Source organism: Ixodes scapularis, unplaced genomic scaffold, assembly GCF_016920785.2.
Source record: "Ixodes scapularis isolate PalLabHiFi unplaced genomic scaffold, ASM1692078v2 PGA_scaffold4__175_contigs__length_147842914, whole genome shotgun sequence".
NCBI classification, from domain to species: domain Eukaryota; kingdom Metazoa; phylum Arthropoda; class Arachnida; order Ixodida; family Ixodidae; genus Ixodes; species Ixodes scapularis.
This window is the reverse complement of record NW_024609879.1, coordinates 12,163,057-12,177,148: the sequence shown is the minus strand read 5'-3', so window position 1 is coordinate 12,177,148 and position 14,092 is coordinate 12,163,057. Positions and strand designations below refer to the sequence as shown.

General features: G+C 45.3%; 1 protein-coding gene across 1 annotated transcript in view; it reads left to right on the top strand.

Moving 5' to 3' along the window:
* LOC115310331 (disintegrin and metalloproteinase domain-containing protein 17-like) overlaps window positions 1-13,282 on the top strand; it is a 260,003-nt gene extending 246,721 nt beyond the window's left edge. The window contains exon 14 of the mRNA XM_040210410.1: window positions 13,211-13,282. Within this exon, the coding sequence (XP_040066344.1) occupies window positions 13,211-13,282 (72 nt within the window). The remainder of the gene's footprint in view (window positions 1-13,210) is intronic.
* The last annotated feature ends 810 nt before the right edge of the window (window positions 13,283-14,092 follow it).

Genomic DNA, 14,092 nt, shown 5'->3' with positions numbered 1-14,092 from the left:
AGTTAAGCAATTCAAAGGTTTCGAGCGAGTGTGAATAAATAAAGCTGAGAGGGTAATGGTTTCTTTGGTGCAGCTTGGGAGCGCTATGCTCGTGGTCAGCTTTCAGTGGCATTTTCGACAGGAGGGCGCGTGCACATGTATAATAGGCGTTGAAGCACGCGCACCCGTACATCTGGCTGCATAGCCATAGGACGACCACAAAAACGCGACAACTTTGCCGACGCCGTGCTGGCTGCAAAATGATACTCGTTCACTTCGTTTGATTATGCTGTTTTGTGTTACAAAGAACTCAAATCGGCTGGTTTACTTTTCACGCGCGGGGCGTACACTTTACTTCTTGATTCGACCTCTTTCAAGCTGAGGTCACGGTGAAAAACATCGACCCGTATTGAGTTAGTGCAGCCATCTTGAGATCTAAGCGATCACGCTAAGGACGCTGAGGGCAGTCCGCTCTACAACTTGTGAAGCGGAGCGCACGCTCGCTCCGCTAACAATACCCTACAACTCAGAGCGGGCCACGCATGCGCGGTGGGAACGATGCTTCTTGCAGAGCGTAAAGTAGAACATAGAGGGCTCATAAAAGTGGCCTAGTAAAACTCGCAGATTAAAAACGCGCTCGTCGTGACTTGTCCTGACACTGCTCATGCACACCTTTGGCGTATAGAAAAAAGTAACTTTTTACTAGACAGAGCAGCTGTGCTAGAAACAATGGAAACGCGAAATTTACACAAACCATGCAGGGTCTCACCTGGGGGTCTATGTTGCGCTTTTTGCACTCCCAGGAGACTAGGGAGAGGGAAGTGACGTCAACGACACAGCAAACTCAGATTGGATGTTGATTTCGTTTTCTTCTGTCAACATCCAATCTGCATTTGCTGTGTCGTTGACGTCACTTTCCTCTTCCAAGTCTCCTGGGAGTGCAAAAGCGCAACATAGCACCCCTGTGAACACAGCTCCAGTTTCGCCAGGGTCAACCACACATGTTTAATTAAAACTTGTGTTTGGCCGAGTTGGTTCATACTGATATAAAGGTTAAAAAGCGCAACACAACAAGAACAATAAAGACACGAAGACGACAGGACGGGCGCCCGTCCTGTCGTCTTCGTGTCTTTATTGTCCTTGTTGTGTTGCGCTTTTAACCTTTAAATCACCGATGTTTGTTCATGTCAGCGAGCAGGTGGCCGAACCTCTCGTTGATGTGACCTACGATGAGGTTGACAGTACTGAAGAACGCCGACAAGTTCCGTCCAAACGCTCATCCAAGTACGAACAGACGGTTGGGATAGGCCAGTCGAGGAAGAACCATGCAAAGCGTCTCGCCAGATTGGCAACACCCTGCGCCGATCTGTCGCGTGCTGGTATTTGGAGGCCCGCATGCAGAGCAGCCAGGTCCTTCTTTAAACAGGATAGCCTCCTAAAGGGTTTCTCTTCTACGTTGGAAATATCCAGCAAACCGCGTTCGGAAAGGAAGCTTCGGCGCTTGATGGCACGAGGGATACGAATCATAGATTCGATGTCTCGCCAGCTTAATCTCGTTAGTAGAAGTCTAATTCCTTGAGAAAAGCGGGGATTCATCGTGCAGATGCCTTGCTAGCCTTGAGCAATACTGTAATCGTACTACGCAAAAGGATGTACTCGCCATGCGCAAACGTCGTCCTTTTCTTTCATTTTTCTACTTCGAATAAGTAAATCTGTTTCATTTTTAATTCGAGTGGAGCAGAAGCTACAAGACCGAGTGCCGGCCTTTCAGCGTCCTTGACCAGCAGGCGCGCTCGTGCAGTGCAGGTATCATTTAGAACAACATGCTCATGCTTATGCCTTCGGCTTCACTCGCACACAAGGTGGAACGATTACATTTATATTTTATAGCTTAATATTTTTTCAGGTGTTTGCCTACTCCTTTGTGTTTATTATTGTCGCCTTCGTTTTTACTACCTCTACAATCTCGCTCCCTTTCACTCTCTTGGTTTTAACGTTTATGTTTTTTTTGTCTTACTAGTACTATAAACGTCCACTTGTGGGGCTACGCAAGCAAATTTTTCGAATCCGCTCAAAACGCTCTTACGCTGAAGAAAAACGCTCTACTAAAACCCGTTTTTTGACCTCCGCTTTCCATTCCGGCGATGCAGGCCACACATGTGCAGTTTGGCACCCCCAGAGCGGAGCGGAAAATGAAAACGGTCTACTAAAACTCTCTAGTCGCCGCCCGATCGGTATGCGCTCCGCCCGTCACCCGGGGAGTGACATAACACAACGAGAAGACAGCGAACGGGTTTACTGTACCTCCCGGCTGTCCGCTGTCGAGAGCCGGCAGTCCAGGCACGCCGATCCTTCTTGTCACCCGTCAAGCAGAGCTCGCAGTCGGTGTTCGTGTCCAGGGTCGCTAAACTCGTCAACAAAAATATTTTTTGCGTTATGACATAGTGGGGGGAGGAGCCGAAAGATTGCTGCGAAGTTTTCTTTTCTTACAAACCCGCAGATCCGTCTGTCTTCGTGACGTTTTTCGTTGAGGGGACCAAAAATCCCTGCGCCTCCCTAGGCACCGAACAAGAGCAGCACTAGAGAGCGCGCGGAGACTACCGTGGCTCATACGTGTGACGTCACAACAAAGATTATCAGCTGCGTCCGTCATGTTTGATGGTCTCTAAAAAGCACGATGGATGCTTGGAAATTGCATTTTAAAATCAAAACCGTCGAAGTCGATAGTCTGGTATCGTTCTTATTTCCTCCGATAAAGCAGAATTTACTAAAAAGCGTCCCTACGTTGTTTTGATTTATCTCGGCCTGTCGAATCTGGCCAAAGTGTTGCTCGACGTGGCTAGGTCACAACCAGCCGACTACCGTTGTCCACTTTCGGGCGAATTTCGCCTCCGGGCAGTTGTCCCTTCATCGGCGCGATAAAATCATTTAATGGTAGACATTCGAAGATTAGTCAGTTTGGGATTAAGTATGTTTATCAACGGAAATAAGGAAATAAAAGTAATGTCAAGTTATCAATATTGGCGGTGATGCTTCAAGAACGCAAGGACACTAAACATGACATCGTCGATTTGAACACGCACCATCAAATTTGTCGTTCACAACTGATAATCCTGACTCCATCGTCAAAGGTATCAACTATAAAATGACTTCACTGAACGCGCCCGAACACGCGTTTTGTACTGAACAACTATGACCCTTATGCTAGTGTTACAGATATGAAAGCCATGCTGGGATGGGAAACACTCGAATGTAGACGAAAAGAACTAAGACTAAAATTTTTCCACCGTGTCCTTCACAACAAAACAGGAATTGATAAAGCCACTTATCTTATGGAGCCATCCTACTTTTCTTCCCGTTCTGATCATTCTAAAAAGGTTGCTGTTCCCACTTACAGGACTGACAGTTTTGCGAATTCATTTTTTGTCAAAACCGCGAGAGAGTGGAACGACCTCCCGGAAGACATTGTGTCCATTGATGATAATGATGTTTTCTTTTTCCACTTGTTATAATGTTTTCTAAAAACCCCCTACAATAATGCCCACAGGACGATGTAGGTACAATGTAAAATAAATAAATAAATAAATAAATATACGTGCCCTGGCACGAGTCTTTCGATTGAAAGTCTGTCATGGCCACTCTTGAGTTCATGGAACGCGAGCCGTTTTAATTCCAGAATCTCTTGAATCGTTATTTCGAAAATTCCAGGCTGTGCTGTTCCTCGTCATTGCTCATTGGAACACCTCAAAGCAGGGTCGTCGAAACAGGAGGATGGGGAGGGGGGGGATTTAGCCCCCCCCCCCCTAGTTGCGTCGAAAGAGGGGGCAAGGGGCATAAGGGTGGAAGGGGGAGGGGGGGTATCGCCCCAGCCCCGAACCACCATAGCATTTCAGAGATTTATAATAAAATATTAGGGGAAAAGAATATCCCCCTTCTTCATCACCTCTTCTCTCTGTCTCTCCCCCGAACAATTTCTACGGCCCTTCTTGAGACTCCAATTTGTGTGTGCGTGCGTGCGTGCGTGCGTGCGTGCGTGCGTGCGTGCGTGCGTGCGTGCGTGCGTGCGTGGGTGGGTGGGTGGGTGGGTGGGTGGGGGGGGGGGGGTGGGGGGGGTGGGGGTCGGTCGGTCGGTCGGTCGTACCTTAATTCTTTTTTTAGAGCGCAGCTCTTAGGCGCCCGTTTCCGGGTTTCGCGGCGTGGCTGTCGCCGTCGGCGTAACCGCCCCACCAAATTTAGCGCGAAATTGACGTCACATGACCTCAACATCAATTCAATTCCCAGCTACGTGACTTCAACGCCAATTCACTACTCCGCTAGATTGTCATGTGATGTCCTTTTCCCTGCTAAATTTAGCGGAGAAACTGAGTGGGAGGAGGAGGGGAGGGGAGGAGGAGGGGCATACCCTCCTCTCCGTACTCTCCCTTATTCCTCCTCAAGAGCTGAGCTCTAATTTCGCATTACAAAGATTTGTAAATGTCTTCAATTTTTTTATTTCCCTTTCTTCGGCCTTTTTTTTTTTTATCCCCTGTTTCTCCTCATCTCTCAGACATTTCCGACGTCTCTACACAAACCGCCTGTGGGTGACACCGGTGGCGTTGTTGACAGTGGCGGAAGATGAGCTCTATGAAGCCGCCCGCGTACACCGCGCACGGCTCCACAACATCACAAAGTCCAATCTTCGCCTCGATTCCGAAGCGAAGATTTTGGCCTCAAATAACCCCTTCCCAAAGTTGTGAAACGTCACTTTGTCGTCACCAATAACTTCCACAAACGACGATCTTGCGACGAGAAAGTTCAGAGTATTTACCGGCCGCCTAGGTACAATCTACGCATCATTGACTCTAACGCGGCGTAGGGATGTAGGGACACTCGGGCGAGACGTCATCAGTGCAGCCGTTCAATCGGCTGGCACCACGGTGTTGCTCGCACGCGCTTCGATGGAGCTCGCCACGACTTTGTTTTTTACATTCTCGCTGGAATTTGAGCACCGAGAGAGCTTGAATGATTGACACCTCGCTCGGCTTGACGTCAGCGTCGCAAGAGTCCAATTAGCGCGTTCCGCAACTTTCGGACACAAAGTTGTGCTCGACGAGTTTAGCTACCCAGGCCTGCGGATCGCCCTTCCCATGCCAACGCTGCGAGGGCTGGCTGTCCCGGGCTATCACTGCCCGAGTCTCGCTGCGGAACAACCTGAACAACCCGTATATAACGAACAGGTATTCCGCTTTAGGGTCTCAATCCGCGATGAATCAATGGCTCCAATTCGGTGTTCTGTTTCATGAGCACTTTGTAGCTGCCGTCCAGCGTCCGCAGCATCGATTTCATTTCTGCAACATCTGCAGGATGAAGGACCGTGGTCACATTTCGCATGATGCGTGTGTTTTGTACTCTGCGAGCCACGCGTTTAGTTATTCTTCGTATCACATTGATGATAGTTCAAGTTAAGCTGCGCAGATGAACGGGATGTTCACGTGATCGTTGGCTCGAAGCTAAGCCAGATCGTTCTAACGTCAGTGTATGGCGTCCGATCGCTGAGCAACTAACTAGTTCTTTGAGGGACGTTCCCGGTCTGTACCCCCTGGTTTCGGCACCATGTTCTAGGAATTGCTGACTGATCGTTGGTTGATAATGTCAGTAGCATTGTTTATATACAAAGATTTAAATCGCCTTTCTCCTGCATCCTCCGCTCATAGTGAGGCATTCATCGTCCATATCGTGCTACCTGTTCCTTGGAATCTCGCTTTTTCTTTCTCTTTGTCAGGATGCCCGCTTCCACGTAATAACTTTCAACACATTACACCCGCAAAAAAGAAGAGGAATTGAATGTGTCCTCGTTGTCAATTTCAATGTATAAAAAAACCTAATGTTTAAATTATTCCCCTAGAAATAGTTGACGTTTCTGCAATCGGCAGGGAAGCTTCAGTAGCCTGGGGATCATATCTTTCATATCTATGTCGTAATGTTGCACGTATGTGGCATTCAGAAGCGTAAATTTATTTAGCGTCATTTGGACAGCGAGTTCTCTATGAGTTAATACAATGAAGTTCACCGTGCAAGTGAACTGAATGGCCTCATGTAGCCAATCCAAGGGCTGGAGAGAAGGCGGAAAGAGTGCGATAAACCATTTTAGAGAGCAGGTCTTAGGCGTCCGTTTGCGAGTTTCGCGCCTTTGGCGTCGGCGTCGTCGTCGACACAATGGCGCAAAAGTTAGCGGAAAAATTGACGCCACGGGACCTCAGCACTCATTGAAATCCCTGCTAAATTTAGCGAAAAAAAATTAAAGCCGTTTACAACTAACTCCCTGTAACGCCGAATTAGAGCAAAGCTCTTGAGGAGGAGGAGGGAAGGGTACTGGGGGGGAGGTTAAGCGACCTCGGGTCACGTGACCTTGGGGGTCACGTGACCTCGTGGGAGTCACGTGGGTGTCACGTGATGTAGGGAGGTCACGTGACCTGAGGGTCACGCGACGATGCCGATGACGTCATCAGTGACGTCACTGATGACGTCATCATTGATGATGACGATGCGGATGTCGGCGACGTCATCAGTGACGTCACTGATCATGTCATCGCAGATGACGATGCGGATGCCAGTGACGTCATCAGTGACGTCACTGATGACGTCATCACTGATGATGACGATGACGATGCGGATGCCGGTGATGTCATCAGTAACGGCACTGATGACGTCATCAGTGGCGATGACGTGACCTCGGGGGGGTATCCCCAGGTCACGTGACCCCGGGGGGTCACGTGACCCTTGTGAGGGCAACTCTCGTGACCCTCGTGAGGGTAACTCTCGTGACACTCATGAGGGTAACTCTCGTGACCCTCGTGAGGGTAACTCTCGTGACCCTCGTAAGAGTAACTCTCATAACCCTCGTGACCCTCGTGAGGGTAACCCTTTTGAGGGTAACTAACCCTCGTAGCCCTCGTGATCCTCGTGAAGGTAACCCTCGTGAGAGTAACCCTCGTAACCCTCACTAGGGTTACGAGGGTTTTCGCCGTTACGCCGACGGCGACGGCGACGCTGACGCCGCTCAAGTCGGGAGCGGGCGCCTAAGAGCTGCGCTCTAAAATGACGTCACATGACTTGGTGTCACGTCATGTAAAACAAAGTAACAAATTCAGTTTCTCCGCTAGATTTAGCGGAAACATTGAGGTCACACGACCTCCCAGCAGCAATTCCATTCCTCACTAAACGGGATCATTTGTTCGCATATACTTACCAGTTCCTCACGAGGAAGCTTGTGGCACCCTTCATCACATCCGAAATAAGAGCCCTGACCCTATAGAGTTTGTGCTAAGTGTTTTTTTTTATAAAAGATTTTGAGGTTCTTCACAACTCTTAGTCATGTCTTGAGTTAGAAATACTTGTCCTGCTACATGCTCTGCAGAATTACCCTTACGAAACAATGTGCTTACACCCTAGAGACGTTGCATGTAGATGCCCTGCTCTGCAGGGCATCTACATGCAGGGCATCAATGAGTGCTGTAGGTAGATGCCCTGCTCCGCTTTATCACCAGCTTGATGACTGTAATCACGTTAACGTAACGAGAGACACGAGTGACGTATAACACGCATAGCGTCTTCTCTGCAGTCAATACCGAGTAAGCAGGACAGCTATAAGAAGGCAAGTGTTTTGTAGTTTCAAATAAACTGCCCAACCCAAAAGTGACTCCGTAAAACCCGTACTATAAATTGACAAGCAGAATTAAACGCGACTTCTTTCTGCGCAAGATGTAAATATATATATATATATATATATATATATATATATACAAAATACCGCGGAAGCGCCCACTTCGTTGAAGCGCAGACTCAAGGGAGCTTGTAAATTCTGCAAATTACAAATGGGAATCTTAGCATCTCTGAGGCATTTCTGAATACATGGTTTACAAAATGATTATATTTTTACCTTTACACGGACCTTCCGAAAAATGTTGCTGTTATCAGCGAGCTGCGAAGTAAGCATGCTTACTTCGCAGCTCCCCCTCGACTGACACTACTGAAAGTCGTTTCAGTCGAGGGGGAGCTCGACTGAAACGACGTCAGGTCGTTTCAGTCGAGACGAGACGACGGCTCGACGAGTCGAGAACTTACGACTGAAAAATGTATTGCCCAATATATATTTCAGTGGTAAGTTCAGTTTATATCGCTGCCATCAATAAACAACCTTTGTGCGCCCCGGTGACAATACCTGATTTGGCTGTGGGATCGAAGAAGCTAAGCAAACAATCTTAATGTATCAGATTAAAACAAAAAATCAGTAACAGCACTTGCTGATTTGTTGCATTCTCAAAAAAGTGGGGTAATATGAAGTCCGTGGCGTGGCCCGTACAAACGATCACGTTATTTTTTTTTTTGTGTGTGTATGTCCAAGCAAAACTTATTTAATAAAAAAAATGAAGACATTTGTCTTGGTTAACGACATTCTCTTGTTGATGTTCAACTAACAACGCTTTGTTTACTTTTTGTGTAACCAAATATCCTACTTTTTTTCATTAACCCTTATAAGGAAATACAATTTACAGTGTTTAATTGTACCGGTGGCGCTGCAGCTAATAGAGGCGCCAAAGAATGATGGTATTAAGTATCCATCAGATTGTCAAATAGGAAGCCGGCGTGGGCAGGATCGGGGTTCTTATAATTGCAAAAACAGTGCATAACTTTCTATGCTATCAATCTAGCTCACATCCATGTGACTTTAGCTCACAGGATAGAAAAAAAGTATGATGTCCCTTAACTCCACCAGAGCTGCGATGTCCACTGACTTTCCCAATGTTATAATCTGCATAGAATCGCCCAATTATAGGATGTCCCTAGCGGGATGTTAGAAAGTAATAAGAAACACTTCCGAAGTTAGGAGGTCTATAGAACTTTGGCGCGTTATGCAATGGACGTCCTAGTTACCATTGACGGCAATCCAAGCTTGAATAAACAGAACGTCGACTGTAAACATAAACCCACCCTGTACCATAGAATTGATCCACAGGCAATAGTACGGAAGTAGCCAGTTCGTAGATCGCCAAGTTCAATTGCTGTAGGGGTGCTGACATCCTTACTTTTTCATCCAATACATTTTGATTTTAGGATACCCAGACAGAGAAATACTCTATTTTTCGTAGCACGAGTAATGGTGGCTCTTCGTCATTACTTCTGTCCTCTGCAGGAAGGGGGTCATCTTCAGCAAAGACCAACCTAGCGTCGTATCCAATGGTGTCATCATCACCGTCTGAAAACTCGATGTCAGACGTTTGGCTTTGCGCAATTATATCAAGTATTTTGTCATCATCGCTTCGCTGATGCGTTATCTATTGTCTAAACCGATCCCCGCAAAAATATCATCCCGCGTGCAAGACTCTAAAATAATGCACCCTTTTTCACCACACACCTGAGCAACCGAATGTTACATCGCGCAAGAAAACTGGGCATTCATTAACTTGCCCAAGTTTATTGGACATCGCAATTTCAAAGGAATCATACCAAAACAAAAACAACTGAAGACTGTTCCTTCAGTTAGACGTGGTACACGTCTAGTTGAAAAGACTATATACTTTTAGGTAATATTCAAACGGAAAAAGTATAAAAACCAAGAGCGAATTGACGAAAAAATACTTGTGCGTCCGCCGCCGTAGAACGCACTTAAAGTGAACGCCACCGTTTAGAATGTCATTACCACTCCCGCCGAACGACTGATATTTCCTCCACTTCACAGACGGTGCCACTCGATGTCCAAAACATTGGATTTCGGTTTTCAATGACGACAACATTGATAATGTTTCTGTAGGCGCTTAGATTTTCGTCCAATATAATGAACAAAGTTTCAATTGCTAGTCCCCATTCTATGGGAGGTTTCTAATTCGCTTCGCAAGACTTTCCGTCGGAAGTACATTTCCTCAACCAGCGCGCGGAAATGATTTTTTGATGTTTCCACTAGATCCGGACTTTTTTTTTATTTTTCGTTTTATAATGCAATACATGCATAATGCATGTGCTAATAAAAAATTGTTGCTAATCGGAATAAAGACACGTCCACAAGATTTTTCAGTTAATGTGCAGCAAGCATTAAAAGTAAAGTGCGCCCTAAACTGAATCACACGTGAATGCTTGTTATTAGCGACCGTCATCTAAACGAGTCAGTGGTGTTATTGGCGTCTCTAGGTAGGATAAATAAATACTCTCGTCTCTCGGAACACGTTTCATTACGAGATTAGTTGGTCGTACTCGGAGCCCTGCGCCTATTCTCGAGTATTTAAACATAGACTTTTTCAATGTGCCATGCAAATAAAATTTTAGACTAGCCTAATAAATCTAAGGCATGCATACACTGAAAACGTGTAATATTACCATGAAACTGACATTTGCATAATCCAACTATCGTTTCGCTTTTGTGTGTAATATAGTGTGCACAACCTTTCGTAAAAGTACTGAGAAGCTCTCCTCCGTCCACAGCCAGCGTAAATAAGTAGGGAAACAATATTTATATCTAGAGATTATTTGTCGATTTTGGCATTATCATTGACAATACATGACATTAAACATTTCAGCCAAAGTGTGGCTTAGTAAAATCAAGGTCTTACGTTCTCCGTGTTGTCTGGTATAGCTGCAGTCACCTCTCTTCGATGTTAGGCCTGCTAATATGAAGGCCTTGCTATATAGCGGATAATTTACGGGTCTAGTTTGTCCTTACACAATAATATCCCAATAAACCATCAGAGCACAACATACACAAGTAGCGTTTGAAACAGCAGGGTAATTACATGAATCTTAGTCTCGCTAATCTACTGAAAAGAAAATACAAAATAATTCAACAAAATAAAAATGCATTTAAAGTTACAGGAAGATCAGTGAATGCGTTGGTATGAGCCTCGGAAACGCTACACAGGACACCCCTTTGGAAAAAGCTAACGCCGACCCCTTCACTTTTTCCTTTCTTTTTTCAAGCCTTCTCTTCCGTTTCTTTTATTTTTTTGCGGCCTCTTTTCGGCCTCGTTCCGGGGTCGGCGTTAGCGTTTCCCAAAGAGGGACATGTGTGAATTTTCTCATTCCCACGCATTCTAATAAAATTCACAAATATCTTCTTGTAATTTGTTTTAACTCTTTCCTGTACTCTCGCTTTCAAAGTGCGTCGGCGACCTTAGATAGGGTCGCCCATATCTCCACGGAAAGAACCACATTCATAGCGGTCGTGGAAGAAACCGCATCCTTATCACGCGGGCAGAAACCGGATCCATAGTTCTAACTGCCCACAAGCGTCACAGCCCGACGCCGACACCCAGAGCGAAGAACTACCGGCGACGGCAGAGCGGCAGCTGAGCACGCCCGCATTCTACCGCGCCGCGACGCAACACCTCCTAGATAACAGCCGTAGTGCTGAATGACATGACGTCATCAGATAAGGCTAACGCTAGGCACAGACTGGACACGCCGATTGCGTGATCGTTGTGCCGAAACTTGACTATAGTCGGATGCAACCTAAGAACAATCTTTAAGCTCCACCCACAAGCGCATTGCGCCCATCTGAAGTGCGTCCGCCGTCGAGAAAGTAGTTCGCTAGCAACGTTGCTTTTTCTTACTCCAGGAAACGTTTCTTAAACTACTACAATATTTATTTAATTCATTCAGGACATTTAAATAATTTAGAATACGTTTTTGTCAACGAAATAGCTGTCTAGTAAAGAAAGAAAGTAATGTCCAATGTACCGTCTTCCCAATTCATTTTCTGTCCAAGATACTGTCTAACATACCGTCTAACATACCTCTCAGCAGTGCTAAGCCTCGCGCCCGCTTCGAAATTTTCGTTGGCGATAGCGTCGCTGGATTCTCACGTTGTCGCGCAAAAACTGCTGCAAACGCAAGCCGATACCATTAAGATTTCGTGGCGTAACCTCGGGCACGTAAAACACGGTGCAAAAAAGCTGAATAATTGTCACGAGAAACTAGCGTCGCGTTGCTAATACGAGCAGCCATGTTGGGCTTTTCTTTTTTTTTTTTCAAAAAGATCGCGATTGGTCCACGGAATCGTGACGTCATGAAAACGATTGGCTGGCGTTTCTCGGCGTAGGATTACATTTTCCTTTGAGAGGCATTTCCGGTTTTTTCTTAGCTTGCAACCGACTATAGAAACCAAGCGGTAACGCACACTTGTTTGCAATTTGTGTCTTGCGTTGACTTAGTCTGATGGTGCCGTCTCATTCAGCCCTGACGCTTTGTTTCATAGGATATGTTGCGCGGAGCCTTCTCCTCTCTGGCTTCTCGCCAGCTCTTCGCGTATATTTGACGAAAACGAAAGAGCTCGTTTTGGCGATAACCCGGTGCTGTCTGACAATTTGTCAGCGCCGGGGAGAGATGGAGAGGTTGACTCGTGCTGACATTAGCCCTTCCGACCAATGGGAGCGTCGCAAGCTTCACCCTCTTCCCCTTTTTTTCTATCTCCCCGATGTTGACAAACGAAAGGCACCGGTGGGTTTTCGTCAAAAAGAGCTTTTTAATGCTAACGCATTAAAAACAAAAGCCACATACAAACACGAATATAACTTTCTCATTGTGCGTTGTTCATTGCCTGTTTAAAAAAAAAAAATATTAGTGCTAAGGCTGGCGAACCAAAAAATACCTTAGTGCTTTTAGAATTTGAGGCTAAATGACTCACTTTTTTAATTTACTTCGTCATAATCATGCAAGTTGCGCATGACCTTAAAATAAATGCTCCACCTTTCATCTGATGTGCGTATTCCTTCTGGATAAAATGCAAAGAATGAAAGAGCCTTAGTCAATGGGTCTGTGATTCAGAAATGTAGAGCTCAGTGCTTTCAAAATCAAGAGCAATTTTCCTGAATAGGAAGTAAAGAATGTGTCTTGCATGTAATATTATACTTCTCTCTTAGCAGTGTACAAATTTACTGACTAAACATTTATTATAAAGAATATTAAGTGGTAGACTTCTAATAGATAAATTACTTGTGAAATTGAATTGCAAATTTTTTTCAATATATGGCAACCAAAGAATGATTTTTTTTATGATACGCTAATTTATACCCCAAGGGTTTCACATCTTTTAATATATAGCCCCATAGAAGTAAATTCGAATATCATAATGCGGAACAATTAAATACGGTATGAGAAGCAAGTACGAAGGTCGGGTTTGTCAAGACTTTCCCTCTGTGCTAAGTTTGAATACCTCTTATACTTGAACATTAAACTTTACAAAAATATATGTTTTATTTTCTAGAGGTGCGTAAGAGGCACGTGCGGCTACTACGACAAATACGGCGCACCGGTGACCCGACCGCAAGATGCTTGAACATAAATATACAAACGCTACCAGAAATGTCTCTTCAAATCCCATAAAAGACCAGGTCCGTAGAAAACTCAAGTCTCAAGTTTAACGATTTCTCTCCAACGCAGAATAAAAAAATCAACTAAACTGCAGCTACTTAAAACCTAAAGAGAATACATTAACAAGAGCAACTAAGCGACTTTGTGAATATAGTAAATAAATTTAGTATTCATTTGAAATGTGTACATGTTTCAACTTTTTTTTAGTACAAGCAATATATGAAACACAAGTGTTTGACGCTCGCGTCTCAAGAATAGGACAGTAGTCAGTAGCAAAATTCAGATGAAATAAAACATCAGTTGTTTAACTAGTACATTCCCCAAACACTTGGATCATAAAATCCAGTACAATTTATGCCATTAGACTAAAGGTTTAAGAAAACATGCGGCCTTACGCCGGTCTACGTCACCACCCCCGAAAAGAGGGGGAGTGTTATAATGACTTGTTTTAACGAAAAGTCTGTACAATACGATGGTGCTGAACCGCTTCCTCAGTAACCCATGGCAAGGCAGGAGAGTATGCATACACTACGTACCCTCAGATGCCCGATCCCCTGGCTGCGTAGTTCATCCCATTCCAGTAAGTGGTTCCTGTACTTGTACGCCGGCCTCAAAGGGACGTTATTTTAGTATGGCGTTAGAGGCGACCCTATGGTGCTAGAGTGGCTTGCCTCCGCCTAGGCTGACTGCGCTATGTGCGCCAAACATATTTTGGCTGCCCGGTATTGGTGGCCTGTGTTTTTTAGTCTCCACATATGGCTTGGGGCTACCCTAG